The sequence below is a fragment of the Arachis ipaensis genome, chromosome B8 (genome assembly GCF_059453495.1).
Source record: "Arachis ipaensis isolate K30076 ecotype BB chromosome B8, ASM5945349v1, whole genome shotgun sequence".
Classification (NCBI taxonomy): domain Eukaryota; kingdom Viridiplantae; phylum Streptophyta; class Magnoliopsida; order Fabales; family Fabaceae; genus Arachis; species Arachis ipaensis.
Window position 1 is genome coordinate 38,460,540 of NC_142443.1, and position 23,014 is coordinate 38,483,553.

The 23,014-nt window shown below is 32.6% G+C and overlaps 2 protein-coding genes across 2 annotated transcripts; one reads left to right on the forward strand and one right to left on the reverse strand.

Moving 5' to 3' along the window:
- Positions 1-4,044: 4,044 nt before the first annotated feature.
- On the reverse strand, positions 4,045-6,182 carry LOC107613657 (coiled-coil domain-containing protein SCD2-like). The gene is made up of 5 exons (XM_088496397.1): positions 6,146-6,182; positions 5,235-5,345; positions 5,009-5,112; positions 4,382-4,531; positions 4,045-4,113 (listed from the first exon to the last, which is right to left on the reverse strand). Exons 1-5 carry the CDS (start codon positions 6,180-6,182, stop codon positions 4,045-4,047), a joined length of 471 nt encoding a protein of 156 aa, XP_088352523.1.
- A 6,164-nt stretch (positions 6,183-12,346) lies between these two features.
- Positions 12,347-22,551, forward strand: LOC107610919 (uncharacterized). The gene is made up of 3 exons (XM_016312896.3): positions 12,347-12,834; positions 19,815-19,970; positions 21,077-22,551. Exons 1-3 carry the CDS (start codon positions 12,432-12,434, stop codon positions 22,549-22,551), a joined length of 2,034 nt encoding a protein of 677 aa, XP_016168382.2. The 5' UTR covers positions 12,347-12,431.
- The last annotated feature ends 463 nt before the right edge of the window (positions 22,552-23,014 follow it).

Consider the following 23,014-nt stretch of genomic DNA (forward strand, 5'->3'; position numbering starts at 1 on the left):
TTACTTGATTGTTCTGCTTCTGTACACTAAATGTTGGATTGTGAAAAATTGGACTTTGTTAAACAGATTGTTGTTGTTGTTGGTTTGCTTGGTTTTTCTATTTCAGCATTCAAAATTTTGTCAAATTTTGGCTTAGTTAGTACAGTAATTTTGGTATGTGGTATGGACTTTTGAATGCGAAGTCACTTAATTTAGGTGACCGTAGTCAATCTTTATTTGATTCAACATGGAAGATTACTTTATTACATATCCGGATGGTTGGTTTTTATTCTAGCAATTCCTGTTTTTTTTTTCTTTGTGCTAAATAATTGATTTGTTTACATCATATGCTCTATGGATTGTGAGTTTGTTGAACACTTGAGCACATATTTAGTTGCGCACAAATTATTGATTGTTTTATTAAATTGTTTAGATTGGTTATTGAAAATTTTATACTTGATGACTAGGGCTTTAGTTGATAACTAGATGTTCATGCAATGGCACTACAAAAATATCACTTTTAGTGGCCATTTATTTTGTTTTTAGCGGCAATAAAAATAGCCACTAATACATTTACCAGCAATTAAATATTAGCGTCTTATGCTTTGTCGCTAAAAGGTTTTAGTGGCAATTATAACATTTGCCGGTAAAGACTTTTTAATGGCCGCAAAAAGTATATAATTTTTAGCGGCCATTTTTTTAGCAATTTATATGGCCACCAAAAGGAATTCTAGGATTGCAATATTATTCACTTTTAGTGGCCATTACTATTGCCGCCAAAACTCATTTTATCGGCAATTTATATGGCCACTAAAAATGATTCTAAAATTGTAATATTATTTACTTTTAGTTGCTATTACTATTGCCACTAAAATCTTAAGATTTTTTTAATTATACTCACTTTTAGAAATAACAACCTATCATTTTTCTAAAATTTTAAATTATTTTTACCAACAATTATTATTATTGTACATAATATAAATATACTAAAATTAATTATTATAAAATGAAATATTTCATTAAATTCAATTAAATATTTATACACAAAGTTCTCTTGAAAAGTAATAAAGCATAATACAAATTTAAACAACACAAATACTACAATTCTATGTTACATCAATGATTAGCACATGGTTAATGATCAAAAGTAAACAAATAGAGTCTAGCATAGATGCAATACAATAATACAACAGAGAGAATGAAGCAAAGTTTTCAATTTTTAATTAACCAGGATCCAGCACTAACATCATCTTGGGCATAGGTGCAGAGAACAAATCTGTCAAGTCATAATGGGAACAAGATTTACTTATATACACAGTTGGATGGTAGCTAAGAATTTTCATAGCAAAAACTGGTACTGATAGGAGAAAAAATATCGGTAAAGATTTTCACAAAAATATCGCGTTGCAAGTATATTTCTAAACCGACAATTAAACCTCAATCAACGTTTAGGTTGTTTGTCACTTAAGTAAACCCAATAAAATTAACCAAACTATTTAAATCTCGGGTCGTCTCTCAAGGAATTGCAGGGAAGTATGTTTATTATTGGCTATGGAAAAGTATATTTTTGGCTTTTGTAATAAGAAACAAGAAAGTAAAATGGCAAGAAAATAAACTAATAACTGAGAGAGCCCTTAGCAAGGAAAGAAAATTAGAAGTCCTATCCTCATTATCATTGTCAATTGTGATGGTAAATGTAAATTGCCTTCACTTAGTTAACCACTAACCAATGAAGGAAAGTCAAGTGTGTGCAATCAACTTGAGTTCACAAGTCCCTGTCAACTCTTAGTGAGAGACTAGATTTAGTGAAGTTTAAGCTAACCGGAAACCTTCAATTACCAATTAACAAAAGGGTCTTGATAACTCAAGAGTCTCCAAATCATCAACCCAAGCTAAGAACACAAAAATCTAATTCAAAATCCAACCAAGCATTTTATCAAATACTTGGAAGGCACAAAATGAAAACATAGAAAATTAACAAGGAATAATAAAACCTAAGACTAACAATTGCAAGAAATCAATAACCAACTATTAAAGAAAGAAGCCATAAATATGAAACATAAAATTGCATTAAAAAGGGAACTAAAAGTAACACAAGAGTTCATAAACTAAATGGACAAAATAAAGGAATCAATAAGAGAAGTAGATAACTAAAGTGTTAGAGCAAATAAAAGTAAGAGAAAGCTAAATTAAAATAAGACCGAAACTTAAATCTAAGAATTAATTGAAAGAAGAAATCCTAAACCTAGAGAGAGGAGAGAGCCTCTCTCTAGAATTCTACATCTAAAACCTCAAGTGTGTATGAATGAATAGTGATGATTGGTGGTCTCCCCCTTCCAACTCCATTCTGCAGCCTCTTGTCTAAGTTTTCGGGTCTGAAACTAGGTCAAAAGCAGCCCAAAAATCGCCCCTAGCGTTTTCTCGTAACTAAGGCACGTGACGCTTGTCACGCGTACGTGTCAGCCACGTGTATGCGTCGTTGAACTATGCATAAGGTCACACGTACGCGTTAGTCATGCGTATGCGTCGCTTGGAAAATGGCTTGATCACACGTACGCGTCAGCCATGTGCGCGCGTCACCTCCAGCTTCTTAAATCTTCAATTTCTTGTGTTCCTTCCACTTTGGCATGCTTCCTTTCCATCCTCTAAGTCATTCCTGCCCCATAAAACCTGAAAACACTTAAAATACATATCAAGGCATCGAATGGTAATAAGAGAAGATTACAAATTAGCAATTTTAAGGCCAAAGAAGCATGTTTTCAATCATAGCACAAAATCAGTAAGGAAACTTAAAAACATGCAATTTATATGGATAAGTGTGAGAATAATTGACAAAATCAACTTAATTCAATACAAAATAAACCTTAAAATAGTGGTTTATCAGGTACGAACCTGTTTATTGATACAAATTTAGCCAAGGCTCGTGATATGACATCTCTCCTGGTGCATGACAAAAACTACAACCTTAAATGCAAACAGGAAGTGCATACTTCAGGTCTGTCATCATCTCCTTCATCTTCTAACATCTCTCTAGCCGCTTCCAATTTTCTACGTTTTCTCGGAAAATTTTTCTGCATTGGTTAAAAATCCATCATTCAATTACTGAATAATGCATGGAAACAAGTTTGAATATATATCCTAATAGGTACAATAATATATATCAAATTTGAGAAATATCACAACTATGAAACAAGAAATTTTACCTTTGCTGCTTTTGTAGCAACCTTTTTTTCTGTCTCTGTTACAAACCAGGTTCTTTTGGAGCGGGAAAAGATCTCTTCCTTATGAGTAATCATGTTTTCATCCTATCCATTTCATAAGAGCATGATTATATTTAAATGGAAAATCTTATGAATGAGAAAATGCAGAGAGTGAATGGAAGGTTCAAAGCCACATAATATAATACTACTACTAGGAAGTACTATTTCTTAAACAATAATGTGAAGTGAACACACAAAATTGTAATCCAAGGCATCCCAGAACTCCAAGCAAATAAAACAATGAATCGCTGATCTATACCTTTGTGGCCCCTATTTCAGATTTTCTTAGGGCTCTTTCTTCCCTGAACCCCAAAAAAAGAAAAATTGAGAATTTGAGATGTAAAAATACAGTATAGTAGTTAAAATAAGAGAACCATTAACAATCAAAAACCTCTCTTCTTCATGTACTTCTGCAATTTGATGCTCCAATTACTCAATTACATGAGACCATTTATGTATGAATTGCTCTGCTATAATTCGGCTCTTCAGCTTTGAACCAGCTCTCTTCCTAATCAATTGAAAACCAGCTTTAATAGAAAGACTATAAAAAGGATAATAAAAATCACTGACTTTATTTTTACTCTTAGTTTCTACTTCAATTCTGTCTAAGCAAAGAATCAGTAAGGTATTCAACTAGGAACATCTAAATAACTAGTATTAAGATCATGCATCAGCTTGTTTAACTATACTATCTTAAAAGAAAGACAGGAAGAAATTATGAAACTAAGCTAAAAAAAGGAGAAGTAAAAAATTAACAATCATGGGAAAGAAACTCACAATTGCTTTTAGAAGTGACCAGTCATTATCAGTCACAAATGTGATGGCACATCCTTCTCGGCCAGCTCTTGCTATATGACCCACTCGATGAACATAGCTTCAGAATAAATGATTGGTTAAAGTTAAAATAAAAAATGAAAAATAAAATTCTGAACTCTGCATATTGCATAAGATATCAACTCAGATCAAAACTAGAATGTCAAAGAGAATAAAAAAGATGCAAATCATGTACAGGTAACAACCGAGGTCATAAGTTGTTGTCTACCATTAACAAATGAGGTCAACTACATGGATCAAACAAATCAATTTGGCCAACCCGTTATGCTTATAGATATTTCTTAAAGTAAGGTTTATTTGTTAATTACCTGTTGCATAATCTTGGAGAACTCAGAGCAAAGAATCTTCTTGCCAGATTCATCAAGAACTTTGTTGAGCATAATGTCTTGAAGGGCGACAAGAGTAGTTTCGAGCATGTCAAGTTCGGCTTGGTTTGCAAAGATGAATACTGGGGATGCCTGCAAATATTTTGGCAGTTAGTATATTGCTTAAGATGCACTCATATGACATTAGTTCTGCATATTCAGCTAAAAAGAAAAGAAAAGAAAGGTAAAGAACAGCTAGTCTGTAAGCTTCAAGAATATTATTACGTGATGCTACCCCAGAAGGATTAGTATGCTTCACTACTACACATGTGGGATCCCTAAACTCACACACACAGTTCCAAGCAGCATCAGCATCCAAATAGTTATTATATGACATCTCTTGCAAGAAAAATGTTAAGGGTGTAAGACCATCTACAACATTAACTTATATGAAGATCAATAAAGGATTACATTCATTCAGAAACCCTTCATCCACAAACATGATATAATGGGTTTTGGGATAGTATATATATCCTTCAAAGAATGGATAACTCACAAAAATAAAACCATTAAACTAAACTCAAAGAAGGGCATGCTTGGACAGTTTTAAACTAAAGATATAAAAGACACCTTTAGTGAAGCTAATTCCCGTAACCCTTGCTTGAAAAAAAGCATGCTCTCAATATTTCCCTCCCCGGTAAGGTCCTTCAAGTCACATTTATTTTCTTCCTCATCTACACTGCGACCCATGTGTAGCAGAAAAAAAAAGAAACAATTGAGAGTAGTCAATCACTACAACTAATTGAATAAGGCAAATAAAAAAAGTTAGAATAAAAATCCTAAGTAATGTCACCACCTCCTCCTGGTAGTTTTGCTTTCTTTCCTGCAACTAATACAACTTCAAAAGGATTAGCCGCAAAGGTAGACCAGTAGTTGTATTTTGCTTCAGCAATATCAGTGAGAATACCTGAAATATATTTCAGAGCTATCAATTGCAACAAAATGGAAGTTTCTTCTAATACAAAGCTAATACTTTCTAAATATTTTATGAAACAGGAAGATGAAATTGCATTGCATTTTATAAGGGTTCTTCTTCTTTGAGTCTCACTTCTTGAATAAGGGTATTTTTTATGCCCAAAACAACAACATTTTACTTTGATAATTCCTATAATCCAAACCATGAAACCTATTTACATTACTTAGCATTCACAGGAAATAGAAACCTACAACTTCACACTTTTGTGACTATTATCAAATAAAGTAATGAACACTCCCATACCTCCCTATGTACACCATAATACAATAGAATGATGAAAATTTTGTCTTGCAATTGACTCTAGGCTGCAAAGATTTTGGCCATCAAATGAAATCGCCATAGGCTCATAGATGCAATTTAAGACAAGGGATGCTGCAAATTTATTGGTTGCTCTGCTATGGCGGGAAGGACCTTATGCAGTGGATTGTCATAATTGAAGAAAGCAGAGAAGTGAATGTTGTCGTCCATCATCAGATTAGGGTTCTTAATGTTGGAAAAATTAGAAAGAGACCAGAGCACAAGATTTCTTTTAATTCTCAAAGTTCTTCACACATCAAATTTAGATTTAGTTAAGTTTGATACTTAATCTTGAATTTAGTCAATTTCGAATAAGAATATAATGCACAACTAAAATTGAATTCTTTCTATAGCATGTCACATAGAGATCATTAAACAAAAGGATAAATTTAGTTCAATTGTTGAACATAAAAGATACATGGAAAACAGTTCACTTTTCCGCCTTGGCAGCAGCTTTCGTAGCATTGCCATATAACTATTTTCTGATAGATAGCTGATGCTTGAGCTTCCTATCTTTCAAAACCTGCAAATTAAGATTAAGAGATAATATTCAATTCGGTGTAACAATTCCTAATTTCAAAATTCAGAGTTCAAAATTGTAATGAAATCAAGTTCAGCTAAACCTAGCTATTAGATATTATCAAATTTATGCAGAATTTCACATCAAGAGAAGACCTTGTGCGTCTACGTGCAAGAACGGCGGTGGTGCAAGCGGCGGAGATGTGGTGTTGCGACAAAAGCAGCAACGGTGGCTGGAAGACCTTGGCGACATAGATCTGAGATGAACAAACAATGACATAGATGCGGATCTGAGGCGGATTGGATGGAAACGAAGTCCAAGGAGTAGGATGATGGACGGCGGCTATCGGCAATGGTTACCATGGTGGTGAAGGTGGTCGGCGATGGCAATGGTTGCGGGAGTTAGCCCAGGCAAGTAGCGAAATCAATCTTTCATTGATGAAGAAAAGAGAGAGTGAGAAAGTGAAGAGAAACAAAGGATGGAGAGGGTTTGGGGAAGCTCGCAGGTGAAAGAGGAAGGCAACGCGTTGTGTGAAAGTAAAATTTTCATTTCTTTCTCTTACAGTGTTTCAATTTGATTTACGGATGAGATAAAAAAATATGTGAATAAGAGTTTAGTGGCAATAATGACAATAGCCACCATAATAATTTAAAAAAATTAAAATTAAAAGTAAAAACATATAATAATTTCCTGACAATAGTAATAATGGCCACTAAAATATACAGTAATAATGACAAATATATAATTGCCGCAAAAATATAACTTAAATAAAGAAATTAGTGGCCATTATGTTATTGTCACTAAAAGTTTGTCACTAAAACATAATTTTCTTGTAGTGTGGATTTGGCTGAGTTACTTGGTTGCTATGCTTGTGTACACAAGGGTTGGATTTTTAAATATTGGACTTATGTCAAAATATTGTAGATGTGGCTGGTTTCCTTCCTTTTTGTATTGTAGCCTTTAGAATTTTAAATATCAATTTAGTTAGTACCATAATGTGGATGGTTATTTTATTAAGTATTTGGATGATTGGTTTTCATGCTAGTATTTGGATTGTAAGTTTATTGAACACTTGAGAACATATTTAGTTGAGCATAGATTACTGATTGGTTTTTAAATTGTTTAGATTGATTATTGAAATTTTTTATACTTGACGACTGAGGGTTTAGCTGATAACTAGATGTTCATGCAATGGATTTGGTTGAGTTACTTGATTGTTCTGCTTTTGTACACTATGATTAGAGTTTGAAATATTTGACTGATTTAAATAGATTTCTTATATTATTTGACCTAGTGAATGGTTATTCAAAATAAGATGGATGATCATATTACAATGTATACGAATGATTGAGTTTCATTCATTCAATAAATTAATGTTTGTTTTAATTGAGTGATTGATCTTTTGCTTGTTTTAGTTTATGGATTTGTGAATAACCATTGGTTTACTGAGCATTTCACCCCGTAGTTACTTTCAGTTATGTGAAAATGTGTGAAATGAACATGTAAAGGAATTTTCTTGTCTTGTAAGTGGTTATATTTTTTTAGCTTAAATTATTGATTGAAACTAATTGTAGTTGATCTAGAGACAACCTATATCTATATGTTTGTTAATTTAAGTTGGGTTTTTTTAATTTGCAGGTATGATTCCACAAAATTTCAGTAGTTATTTCTTGGTATAAGATCTTTAATGGTCCCTATTTGTAAAAAGAAAGATGAAAAAGACAGCCTTTTGATTTTTTTCTCTGGGAATTTATCTTCTCCTATTAGTTCAGTTGGAGAAGAGTCTGTTTCTGGACCAAGTAATGAATTTGATCAACATTCTGATGCAGCTTAATCTAGTGATGTATGTTTTGCAATGCATTATGAATCTCCTGGAACTGATTTATTGTGTCACAAGTGTATTACGTACCTAAATAATACTGACATCCACTACTATATACCCACATATTGTGGGACTTTTTGTTGGATTCTTCAATAAGTTGTCTTTCTATAATATTAATTTTGGGAACTCTGCTTCTAGTGATACTTCTAAGGTTTCAAACATTTTATCAACTTTTGGGTCACAAAAGTTTGGCTTCTCAAATTATTTCAAATTTGGTTCCTCTGATTCTGCATGCATTCCACTGGATCATTTTTCATTTGTTACAATTTATACTACTGACTTTTCATAATATATAGTGCACTTATATATGCTATTCCTGAGTGGAGAAAATATTTTACTCTGGGGACAAAAAAAATTAAAAATTCCAAAATTAACATGAGAAGAATAAGTTCTAGATTTTTTCACATTTCACCCTCAAAGTCCAGACCCAAATGTATGGATGCTTCATTCTTTTTTCGACTTCGATGATTCTATTGTTAAATTCATTTCAAATCAAATAAATATCCAAATTAGAATGAAAATAATCATCTGTCTAACTAGTAAAATGAACACCCGCCCTATTTTGGATTGACCACAAATTCTAAACACACCAATTAATTTTTTTATTTATTAGACACTTAATTTAATAGTGACATATATTTTATAATTTATTAATTTATATTTTAAGAAAATAACTAACTTAAACAGGTTAAACGTGTTAGTAAAATTTCAGTTTATAATAGGCGCACCATACTCACAATATTTTTAAACAAAGTCTTCTAATCATGCAAAATTATGTTAAATTCAATCAAAATCAAATAAACATCCAAATTAAAATGAAACTAACCATCCGCCTACCTAGTAAAATGAACATCTGGACTATTTTAATTTTTTTTTTAATTTTTCTGTTTACATCAACACAGCAGGATAATAAATTGTATTATAAATAGTATACCCAAAATAACCATATACTTTAGAATAGAAAAAACCATCTGCAGTTATAGTAAATGAACATCCGATTTAGTTTAAATGACTTAAAGAAAAATACAATTTAGTATTTGTATTACAAACCTAAATGTCACATTTATTTATGTCATTATTTCAACCGACATAGAAAGAAGGAGCCGGTCAGAATCAAATGAGTATTTAGTATGAATCACATCAATATCAAAGTATAAAATATCACATCATAAAATGTCGAATAAATAAGATTAGGTGAAAAAGGGTAGCCAAAGATAATTAATAATAAAGTTAAAGATCAAAGTGCAAAAATATCACACTAGAAAAAGCAATCTAATTAGGTGATAATAAATCTCATATCTATATTAATTTGAGTAGATCCAAACACGGAAAAATAACATGAAAAAATGATGTGTAACTATCTTAAGTGACAATGAAAATACAAACTAATTAGGACTGATTTTGTTTTCATGCCACAAGAGAAATAAATACAATAGTCACACTTTATACAGGTACATAAATACACTAAAAACAACAAATGATATGTTTATGTTCTCAATTTTTCATGTTCTCTAGGAGAAAAAGTTGGTAATGGAAAGTTGATATAAGCTTTACATAAAATTAAATTGAACTAATTTTTGCATAATTACTTGAAACTTTTGGCTTTGAATTCCTCAGCTGCAGCTTTAACACCAGTTTCAGACAGGAAAGTACATTTAAGAGCACTCTTAGAGTTAAGAGTCTTTCTAATCTTAACAGCAGTCCAAGCATCACTCAAAGTATGACCAGCAGCACCAAACCCTTCTTTTGTCACCTCAGCAGCCTGATCTCCATATCTGCAGTATAAAAATGTCCAATATCACTTCCAAATTGTTAGAGAATAAATGGAAATTCAACCACACATCTAACGTATATTTATTTAGACAAAGTTTTGTGTTATCTGTTGGAATTTAGATCCTCTAAATTTTAGATTTTCACTTTAGAGGACAAATTGAGATCTCTCACTATTAAATATTTTCTCTCTCATATTTTCTCTTGGTCCCACCTCTAAAATAAATGGTGATAGATTATAATTTACCCTCTAAAGTGAAATTCAAACCTTTAGAGAATCCAAATCCTATCTGTTGACTACTTACTAACACAATCTTCTTTTATGTATTATGTAAAAGTTTGCTACGAAATGCAACTTAAATAAAGACATTAAGCATTAACTATAAATAGTTTCCAATTGGTTTATCTAAGGTTATTACTTTCAGTTACTAACCATATTATTCTACCAGACAACTCTTGACAAATGTGATGCATATACTATCTATTTCATTCGCTCAATGAACAATTCATATTACTCTACACATGATTAGTTTGCAATAGGTATTTTTAATAGGTATTTTTAATGATTAGTTAATCACTTCATCAATGAATATTCATCCACAAAATAAGCAAACAATCCTGATTCGATACTTGTTGGAGACCAAGAGGATCAAAGACCTTGGCTCTTTTTTAATATCATCCCAAAAGCTTTGGTCTTTTGAAAGCCATAAAATAATAGTTTCTCTAAGTCTCATCCATGAAAAAAAATTCAACAGGAGTAAATTAAACATCAAATCTCATGAAAAAGAAACTCCAAAACATAAAAAAAAAAAACACGAAATATCCAACACGCTTTTATTTAAATCTGAAAAATTAATGACACGAAGAACATAAAAATTGAAACATCACTGCAAAGAGGAGATTATCGTGTTGGTAGGCGTCAGTCAAGAGAGCAGGATCACAACAAGCCCGGTGCCGAGCAGGGAGGAGGCCGTTGGGAAGCGTGGGGTGGCGAGGTTCAACGGCCGCGCTAACGATGGCCGGTGTCGCGGCAGCATGGTGGAGGACGACACGAGGGAGGACGCGCTCGTTGAGGCGCGATTGAGGAGGGCGACGCGGGGGGGGGCTTGGTGCGGTGGAGGGTGGCAACGCGAGGGAGGAAGAGGGGACGTCGGCACTGAGAGAAAAGAAGAAGAAGAACGGCGATGAAAGAGAATTAGAATTAGGGTTAATGTTAAAAAAAATGACCCTAATATTTGAATTTAAAATGGATAATTATTAAAAATTAATTAAATTAATTATCATATTATTTTAATTTCTTTTTTATTTTTATTGTACACATTATACATTAATATTATTATCTCTTCATACTTTCTCTTTTAAATATTACCAAAATTTTATAGCTAATTAATAGCCAAAGTAATAATAAGCTCGTAACATTCACCTAACACCTAATAGAATTCTTTTTGACAGCGTTATCTATTTATCGAAGTTGTCTTCAATAAACAACCAATTCAAGCTAAGTTAAATAACCAAAAAGAACCAGTGATATTACTAACTCAACCGTTAGCAGCGGGGTTGATTTTCCTCAAACATATTAGGTAATAAGAAGGAAAGACCGAAATAGGGGAAAGAAAGCAAGAAACTACAATTAAGTGATTAACCACTGAGACAAAGTAACAGATGATTTTCGAAAGCAAATTTATTTGTTGAAGGGCTATGACGGATAGACATTAACAGAGATGAGATATGATAAAATATGGGACACGCGAATACATAAATTTTAAATTTTTTAAAATATAAAAATACGGTGTATATATATAAAATATAAAATATTTTTTACATAAATTACAATAATATTTTAATAAATAATAATATATATTATTTTTAAATTCATTTCAAAAATACATGTTGAAAATAAAAGTTAGATTAGCAAACACGTGATTATATTTATGAATGTCTAAAGTCTAGAGAAATTTTTTTTATTTTTTGTTAAGACACAATTGAACACAATAAACACGTTTATCGAACGAGTGTCATATTCTAAATATGTCCGACACGCGGATACGATAACTCAGCGAAGTATCCATGCTAAAGGGTAAAATAAAACAAAAAATAAACACTTTTATTAAATGATCAATTTTATGATGTCTATAAATTAATATCTAAATTTTACCTAATTTATTTTTTATAATAAATTTTAAATCTTTTAAAAATTAATTATTTTATATTTTTAAATTAAATATTAATTCTCAACCTTTTTAATAAATCAGACAACATTTATTTTGGTGAAATTTTTTTTACTTAAAAAATTAATGTTTTTTTTTTAATCAAAATTTCACTTTTTTGTGGTAGTATTATTCTTTTCAAAATTCTCTTACAAATAACAGTGCCTACTTGTCACTATCATGCACAAATTGTTTCCAACTTGGACGTTTATATATGGACCAAATGAATCTTCAATAATGAAGGGTAAAAATTATTTCATTTTGCTTATTACAAATTTTTGACTTGTTCGTGCTAAACTTGCTCAAACCGTGATCAGTAGCAGGCTAATTGATTGACTTAGATGGAGTGTCCTTGGAAGAAGCCATGGGTGGTATTGATGGGAGCAATAGCACTGATTCAATTGTATGGGAGTATCAATAGCCATGGTTGCTTTACAGAAGAGAAGAGGTCACTGCTTGAATTCAAGGCTGCTTATTCTAATGATTCATTGCTTCCTTCTTGGATGGATGGCCCTAACAACAACTGCTGCGATTGGGAGCGCGTCACTTGTCATCCCTCTTCGGGGCGCGTCATCCATCTCTCACTCTATGCTCTCTATAAACTTGGTTCTTTGCCGGATGACAACGGAGAATATGACTGTGATGGCTCTCCAACCTTAAATGGGACCATGTTTCTGTCCTTCAGAGAACTGAGAACTCTTAATTTATCCTACAATTGTTTTGGAGAATTCATTTCGAAGCCCGGTACACTCTAGTCTAATCCATTAATTATTGATGAACTATTTTAGAGCCTGTATTTTTTTTTTTGACTTATAAAAAAAAATTACATATATATTTTTAACTTTTTAAAAAATTATTTAAAAATTTTTGAAAATGCCAAAAAATTTGACTTCTTTTTTTTTTAAAAAATATTTTATCACTTTTAATTTAGGAAAATAACTTTAAAATAATATTTTTATGACAAAAATCTTAATACAAAATAATTTATTTATAAGTTGATTTTAACATAAAATTTTATGTAAAAAAAAAGCTTAATTAAATTGTTTACTATTTGATCCTTAGTGATTTAAATGATATTTTGTTTTTAACTTTTGTGATAAGGAAAAGTTTTTTTTTTTATTTTTTTTTATATTTCAGGGTTGAAATTGGAATAAATATTCTTGCATATTGTATAACTACTTTTGAGAGTGGAGTTGTAACAGCCCAGACCACCCGCTAGCACGATATTGTCCGCTTTGGCACACATGGCCTCCCAGTTTTGCTTTTGACGATAGGGATGCTAGCCGAAACCCCCCCACACTCACTCGTCAAAACGCGTCATGATAGGGAGAGGTATCCACACCCTTATAAGGCATGCTTCGTTCCCCTCCCCAACCGATGTGGGCCTTACAATCCACCTCCCTAAGGGAGCCCAGCGCCCTCGCTGGCACATCAATCCGGGTTCTGCCTCTGATACCATCTGTAACAGCCTAGACACCCGCTAGCACGATATTGTCCGCTTTGGCACACAAGGCCTTATGGTTTTGCCTTTGATGATAGGGATGATAGCATAAGCCCCCCACACTCACTCGTCAAAACGCGTCATGCTAGGGAGAGGTATCCACACCCTTATAAGGCATGCTTCGTTCCCCTCCCCAACCGATGTAAGGCCCACATCGGTTGGGGAGGGGAACGAAGCATGCCTTATAAGGGTGTGGATACCTCTCCCTAGCATGACGCGTTTTGATGAGTGAGTGTGGGGGGGCTTCGGCTAGCATCCCTATTGTCAAAAGCAAAACCGTGAGGCCTTGTGTGCCAAAACGGACAATATCGTGCTAGCGGGTGGTCTGGGCTGTTACAGATGGTATCAGAGCCAGAACCCGGATCGATGTGCCAGCGAGGGCGCTGGGCTCCCTTAGGGAGGTGGATTGTAAGGCCCACATCGATTGGGGAGGGGAACGAAGCATGCCTTATAAGGGTGTGGATACCTCTCCCTAGCATGACGCGTTTTGACGAGTGAGTGTGGGGGGGCTTCGGCTAGCATCCCTATCGTCAAAAGCAAAACTGTGAGGCCTTGTGTGCCAAAGCGGACAATATCGTGCTAGCGGGTGGTCTGGGCTGTTACAGGAGTAATTGTCAATTGGAGAAAAATAAATTCCATTTATCAAAGATTAAACTATCAAATTAAAATGGTATTCAAAAATTTATATCACAGATAAAAATAATTCTAAAAGTTACAAATGATAAATTAAATAAATTTTTAAAAAATTTAAAAACATGATAAAAACAATTTGATATTAAATATATATTATTTAAAATAACTTTAGATGTTTAATTTTGATGCAAAATTTTTAAGTATTATTAAAAAAATAAAATTTAAAAATTTTACCTCAAATAAATATATTTAATTCTAATTATTTTGAATAACTGAATTTTTTTAAAAAGAAATTGAAATAATTTCTATGAATCAAAATTTGCTTTAATGCTTTGTTAAATTAAAAGTCGTTTGTGAATTATAAAAGAATAGGATACTTTTTGAATACTTTTGTCATATTTAAAATCAAAATTAAAAATTTATTTAATTTATCTAAAAAAATTGTCAATTCCAATTACGATCTGCAGTCAATAAGTCTTTAACTCGGTAGACTTCAGAATGGTTATAATTGGGGGTGTTTATAACAAAAGGGTAAGGCAGGAGAAGTCATGGATCATTAAAAATCTTCATATTGTCTCCAATACTTATACTCTATTTGAGACCTTTTTCTATTACCTTTTTATCCTCAAGCAAATTCTGCCTGCTCCAAGATGACTGAGGATTTTTCTCCACTTTAAGTATTGAATTGAGCTTGAAATACTTGCCTTTCAACAATTGAGTGAGCAAATTATTTGGTTTTATAACCACCCTCCAGGATCACTTCCCAAGTAGAGCTAGATTATGGGCTCTTTAAATCCTTAAATCCAATGCCCTTTCTGATTCTGGCCTAGTCATCTTCTCCCAACTGATTCAGGTCATTTTATGTTCTTTCCTTTTCTGTTTTCACCAGAATTGATTAAGAATTCTGTGAATATCATCTAGTAGGTTATCATACAATTTAGAATAGGATAAGGTGTATATCGAAACCTCTTCTCCTATTACTTTTATCAAAACTCACCTTCCCTCAGTTGACAATAAGCTTCTTTTTCATGCTTGTACTCTTTTCTATACTTTTCCTGGATAATTTCAAAGGTGGCATTTTTAGAATGCTGGACAATAGAGAGTAAGTCCAGATATTTATCCTGTGCTCCTATGTGATTGATTTGTAATTGTGCAGCTAGTTGTTCCCTTAATTGAGGCAATGTATTTTTATTGAAGAAAATTACTAATTTGTTGAGAGTGATTTTTTGCCCACAACTACTTTCATATTGCAGGAGGAAGGTTAAGATATTGTTTCATAACTTTGAGAATGCCTTATTGAAAAGTATAGAATTGTTAGCAAAAAATAAGTGGTTAACTGATGGACTTCTTCTATGTATTTGAATCCCTTGAATTGTACTATTTTGTTCTCCCTTATGTAGCAAATAGGAAAGACCTTCTGCACAAATTAGAAAGAAATATGATGATAAGGGATCACCTTGTCGAATGTCCCTAGATGGCCTATAAAAGTCATACGATTGACCTTTCACAAGAACATAATAAGAAATAGTAGAGACAAATTTTCTAATCAAAGAGATCCATTTATAATGAAAACCTATCTTTTCCATCATAAACCATAAAAAGTTTCATTTGACTCTATCATAGGCCTTACTCATGTCAAGCTTTATTGCCATATCAAACTCCAACCCACTTTTCTTATTTTTTAGATAATGCATACATTCATGAGCAACTAAAATATTATTTGAAATTAATTTGCCTTTTAAAAAATCACTTTGATTCGAGCTCAGAATCTTATTCATCATAACTTGCATTCTATGAACAATAATTTTGGAGATAATTTTATAAAATACCGAGGATAGACTTATAAGTCTCACCTGTGTCATGTCTTTTGTATCAGAGACTTTTGAAATTAGGCAAATTTGCGTGTGGTTAAAGTTTTTAAGCATTCTACCACTTCTAAAAAAATTTTGGATAGCCTTGTACATATCGTAACTAACCACTTCCCAATAGTATTGAAAGAATTTTACTGTGAAACCATCCTGAAACACTTGACAAACATTGAAAGCCACTTTCTTAGTTTTCTCCATAGAGACAAATCTCAACAATTTACGGTTCATGAAAGCTGTAATCGTAGGTTGAAATTCTCCTAAAAACTCATCATTAGGGTTAGCTTTCTTAGTAGAAGAGAAGATGCTCTTGAAGTAACCTTCTGATACTTTTGTAATCCCCTCCAAGGTGGAAAAAACCACACCATCATTTCCTACTAGTTCCCACATTTATTTTTCTGGTTCCTAGCATGAAATTTCTGGTGAAAAAATTGTGTTGCGATCCCCTTCTTTTAGCCATTTGCACCTCGACTTCTCTCTCCAATAACTTTCTTCCCTCCCATACGCCACTTCTAATTGGACTTCTAGTTCATCAATCTCCTTTTCCCTGTGAATGCCTGCGACTCTCAGTTCTTCTAACTTCATCAAAATATCATCAATTTCTTGTTTAGAATTAATCTTATTTTGTCTTTTTTAATGGAACAATTTATGTCTACATTCCTTAAAAAAGTTTTTGTGCCAAAACATGCATTGAGGATCATTTCACCTTTATCCTCTAAGCGTCTTCAATAATTTACTTAACCTCACTTTTTTTGTACCAACATTCTTGAAATTTGAAGCGTCTCTTTCTCGGCCACCTTGGTGGGGTCAAGAAGTAGTGAGAGTGATCTAAACTATTTTCAGTAAGTCATCTAACCAACGCTACATTATATATCTCCTTCCACTGTGTTCCTGCCATCACTCTATCCAATCTTTCCTCGATTAAAGTATCTCCCTTGCGTCTATTGGTCCATGTGAAAGGTTTACCAATCATTCCTAGATCAATAAAAGCATTATCATCAATAAATCTATTAAAGTTTTTCACAGAACTAGGGAATTTTGCACTACCTCCATGTTTCTCACTTTGATACTTGATTACATTGAAGTCCCCTAATATCACAACGTTGCCTCCAAATCTTTGTAGTTCCGCTGCAATATTCTAAAACTGTGTCTCTCTAGTAGCTTCATTTGTACTAAGGTGAACTCTAATCAAGCCACATTCTTCTCTTTTAGTACCATCCTTCACTCTGTTGGAAAAGGCACCATGCTGGATAATCTACACTTCAACACTCTCCTTCTATGCTAAAGCCATGTCTCCAGATAAACTAATCGGATCAATAAGTCTCCAATAATTAAAACCACATGATCTAAGCTTTCTTTCCACCAAGTAAGGTTGATTCTTTGTTTCACATAAAAAATAACTTCGGGGGAGTGGGACTGACACATTCCTTTAAGGGAATGGACTGTCAGGGATCTCCCCAAATTCCGACAATTTCATGCTATTATTCTCTTGGTGACTTAGGTGCCATTGAAAGATTGCCACCCTTCACCATCTCAGCATAATCTTCATCTTTGTCAAAACACCTCCTCTTTTGACTCGCCATTTCAGCATCCACCTCAATTCCCTTCTTTTCTCCTAACACCCCTATTAGTTTGCCACCATTGTTTCTTGCTACGTTCTTGAATTTTCTCATTCTTCCAAGTTGCTATCCCTTAGTCTTCTCACTATTCTGGATGTTGGTTAAGTTGTCTTGAAGTGTGCTTTTCTCTTTGTTTATGTTATTTTCTTTAACGCTAAGTCCGGAAAAACATTCAACAAGGCAATCCAGCATTGGCTTCTTCTTTCTCATACCATCACTTGCTTGTGATTCTTGAAAGTTCGACCCCTTAAACTCTTCTTCTTGTTCCACCCTTTTTCTTATTTGATTTCCTTTTATCCATTCTCCAATTCTATCTTGACCTTGTTTATTGTTGCGGGTATCCTCCATCAGCATCCTACAAGTTCTGTGATGATATCCAATCTTCGCGCAATACATGCATACCACCTTAACCCTCTCATATCGCAGAACCACCTCTGCCATGCAATTGTCTGGCTTGGTTATCTTCATATCGTCTTTAATTATCTTCTCATTATCTAGCTCTACTTTACCCTTCACGATCTTTATTTCTCTCCCTTTGACATTAAACATTCTAACCTCCAAAACTGTGCCAACTCTTGCACCCAGCTTCTTAGCCACCTCTAGTGTCTTGAGGTACTCATCAGGGAGTTCCCAGAATTGCATCCAAACTGGGTACTTATAAATTTTCTGGTTGTTAACAATTATATTAACTGTCCATTATGTGTATGGAGAACAAAGTCCTTGAACAGCCATGCTGAGCCCCTTTTCTATTCTCATAGCTTCTATTTCATTATCAAAGAAAAATTATAAACAATTGTGGCCAATCTCACTTACTCTGAAACTGTCTGGTCTACCCCAAAATTTCTGGAATGCTACATCTATTGTTCCAATAAAAAAGGTTTTGTCTGCAAACAGTTGGCCAACCAAGCTATTGAAGCATCCCTTGAGGTCATCGCTAAAGTCACATTCTTCTAATTGGATCGGGTTGTCATCCTCGTTGTCGCTCTTGATGTTTGGTTCCATTTGTTCGCTTATTGTATCAGCCATGCGGATGATACATAATTGCTTAAAGTAGTGGAGAATTCTTCTATCTTTGACTAAGAATAGACGTTGGCCCATCAGTACTTGAGACTCTGTCACATAAGACCTAACAGAGCAAAAAAATCCTAAGAAAGCATTATAACTTAATTGCCCTTCCAGATCATTTTTTTTTAGATTTTTTATATTCGTTTGGATGTTTGAATATTTTTTTTATATGTGTTAGTTTATCTGAACATTAGCCTAAAAAAATGAATTTAACAGTTTTTATTTTACATTCGAATGTTCTTTTTTTTATTATTTTAAATGTTCTTCTGATATGTGTTTTAAGACTATTCATTTAAATGTTATTATGAGTTAAAAATTGAAATTTTAAAAACTTGATTAATATTAACCGACAAATAGTTTGTATTATTGATTGACTTTTATATGTTCTACACAAAGAGTGATTAGTTCTGTACAGAGGTCAGGAAGATAAGCTAAAGCTTAAGAAGGAACTGTTAATACAAATATCCGTGCTTTGTTTTGTTTTCATCTTAGCTTATACCCAAAAGGTTGAAGTTAGAGGAAAAATTTGTAAAGGACTAAAAGTATGCAAATAAATATACTTAACATGCTTCCTCACGAGTTTCTTTTGACTTAAAGCACGAGTTTTGCATAAATTTTTTTCTTTTTTATTTTTTCTTATGCAACATTTGTTCGAACTTTAAACTTATTTTGTTATAAAAAAAACTAATACCTAGTCATAAGACTACTTATTTTAAAAATTTAAATGTATGAATCATTATATCTAATAAGAGGATGTAGCTTTCTTTTCTAATGCCTGGTGTTGGAACCTTGATCCAGCTTTAATTTGTTGTTTTGTCAGCTTCACTCTGATTATCTGTTTTTCTATTGCTCTTCTTGGATCCTCGAGCCTTATTGAGTTTGAGCATTTTGAGTGGTTACCGAACAATTAAAAGAGTAAATCAATAAAAGAGAGAGAACATGAAATTGTGTTTGAATTTGTTGTTTTTAGCAAAATAAGGTATTGAATTTTAATATTTTATTGCTAATGGCTCATAAATGTAATGTTATGGACTTTCGAAGATAATAGGAGCATGTCAACATTGAGGAGTTTGGAGGCAATAGATCTCAGTTACAATAACCTCGACCAGAGCATAATTGAGTTCTTGTGTGGTCTCACATCCCTCAAGAGTTTAATTCTTGCCGGTAATAATATCGTTGGTAGTTTTCCTGGCAAAGGTACGATGAATGTATCTCGATACATTTAGGTTTAGTTTAGTAAAATTTTTATTTTTTAAAAATTATAGTATTTATGTTTGATAAATTAAATAAAAAATTTAAAAATAATTTTAATAAGTACAAATAACAAAAAGTGTATTTAATAAAATAATTTTTAAAATTTAAAATACTATAATAAATATTAATGTAAAAATTAAATCTTAATATTAATTCCTAAACGAAGTTATATTAGATTTTTTAGTTTGATAAACACAAGCTAATTTTTAAAAGCTCCCTTTTAGGTATTTTTAAAACTATCCTCATTTTTAAAAGCCGTAAGTACAAGCACATGAGCTTTTTAATTTATCAAATATAAAATGAAGTGCTTCAAAAAGTTTTTTTACCATACCAAACTATAAAAAGTTTTTTTAGGTGTGTGTTAGTTGTGGTATTATTTAATGTGCTACATTAACAAATTTTGATACCATCAACAAAAAAAGTGACAGAATAACTAATATGATTAATTTAAAATCTTTGAAGATGAATTTAATTAAAAAAAATTTAGAGATTAATTTAAAAAACAAATAATCTTTTAGAGACAAATTTAATTATTTACTAGTAGAAATAGAGTACAATTTTTTCGGTTCACTTTGTCTTTCCGTATTTTATTTTCAGTTTTTGTAATAAGTTTTATTTTATTGTATTGAACATTTTTTTAAAAGAAAAGAATCTAAAAACAAAGAGAGGGTTACTTAGTAATTTAAATCTAACAATAAAGGGAGATAATCAAATATACATGGTCCAGAAAATGATTAAATCATATTAGAATTATCCTTCAGAATTTAATTTTAATGTACTGTCAGTGTAAAATTGTTTTATATGTGCATCTAATCACATAATGCTATATTAAGAAAAATAACTATCTTTTATATTGACTGTTTGAATAGTGATACAAAAAACCAATTTTGATTGCACGACTGTGTAAAACGTTTTCTACCATCAGTATATCAAAATTAAAATCTTACCAATATAGCCCATGCTTTTCCTTAACTATTATTCGTATGATTTCATTGTTGTTCTTGTTCTAATGAATTTAATTTATTGAATATTACAACATTTAATTGTAGGATTGTGTAGATTGAAGAAGCTTGAAGTGCTAGATTTGGGTGGTAATGATTTCGAAGGAACTTTAGATGAATGTTTTGGCAACTTGACATCCCTTCAAACTATTGATTTCTCATATAACGGATTAAATGGAAGCATCGCAACACTACTTTCGTTTGTTAGCCTTGTATCACTAGAGTATATTTTACTTGGTGGTAACTACTTCAGCGGGCCTTTTACATTACCCATTATTGATTCAGAATATCACATGAATCAAGTGCATACATTGGACATATCAAACAACCAGATGGATGGCCAGCTCCCCGATAACATAGGCTCCTTTTTCCCACATTTAGAATATTTGGATGTATCAAGCAATTTGTTTGATGGCCATATTGCCGCTTCAATTGGAGAGATGCCAAACTTGAGAGTGTTGAATATGGAGAAAAATAACTTTTCTGGAAACATATCATTGTTATTTCGTTTGCACCGGGAAAATAAGACCTTGAATGAAAAACCTCGGCTTGACACCTTAATTGCATCCAGGAATAGCTTTGAAGGTCCAATAACTCATGACATATGCCAACTTAACCTTCAAGTCATAGATCTCTCTCTCAATAGACTATCTGGCTCTATACCCTCTTGTTTCAACATGTCATCAACACAATTCATTGATTTGAGCCACAACAGATTTATCGGTACTATTCCTGATAGCACTTGCTTCAACATGTCATCAACACAAGTCATTGATTTGAGCAACAACAGATTTATCGGTACTATTCCTGATAGCATTTATGGGGTTGGATCTTTGAGGATACTTTCGTTGAGAGGAAATCAACTGCAAGGCCAACTTTCTAGTCAAATATGCCGTTTAAGAAATCTTTGGATCTTAGACCTTTCAAGCAATTACTTCACCGGATCCATACCTTCTTGCTTTGATAAGAACATGTTTTGCTCCGGCACAGATACAATTGCAACTACTAAGATAAGGATTTTTTCGAGTTTAGATTTGTCGTCTAATCAATTGACAGGAAAGATTCCTTATCAATTAGGAGATCTAAGTGGCATTATTGCTCTCAACTTATCTCACAACAATTTGAATGGATCTATTTCTGAAAGCTTCCACAAGCTATACAACATAGAGGCCTTAGATTTTTCATATAACAATCTAAGTGGACAAATTCCTCTTAATTTACAGGACTTGCATTTTTTAGAAGTCTTTGATGTATCCTACAATAATCTGTCAGGTATAGCACCATCCAATGCACAATTTAGTACCTTCGATGAGAGCAGTTACCAAGGAAATCCGTATCTCATTGGATTCTGGAACAAGACAAACCGAAAAATCGTAGCACCGTCACCAGCCCCAACTCCATTTGAAGGGTGGAAGACAGATAATTCTGCAATTGATTCCACCTCCTCCCATAGCAGTTTTTCTGTATTCCACTTCCCAATGCTCTTATTATCAATGACTATGCTTTGGATAAATCCCTACTAACAAAGAGAATATCATTTAATTTTATAGTGTTGCTGTCTCTCCTATGTGAGATTGAACTATGTCAGCATTTTTATTACCGTCATTAATAAATATTAGCAGGAATAATGCATTATTCTTCTGGTGAATTACCGAAACCACAAGGTTTTCTTTTGTATTCTTTTTTAGAAAAATCAAATTAACTTGAATTTTGAGTCTGTGTCAAGGAATGCAAGTAGAATTCCAGTTTCATCACAATGAATCAATAAAATTCGTATAAACAAAGAAATTACATTCAACTTATAATTTACACACAGAATAGTCATATTGGTTATACTCTTTTGGTATACTTCCATATGCATTTATACAACAATGAAGGGTATTTATTAAAATAAAGTACTAAATTGGCAAGACGTAATCCTGTTTAAATTCTTAAGGTTTAAAGTATCATATTTGAATCTAAAAAAATTTTATTTAGTTTCACTGT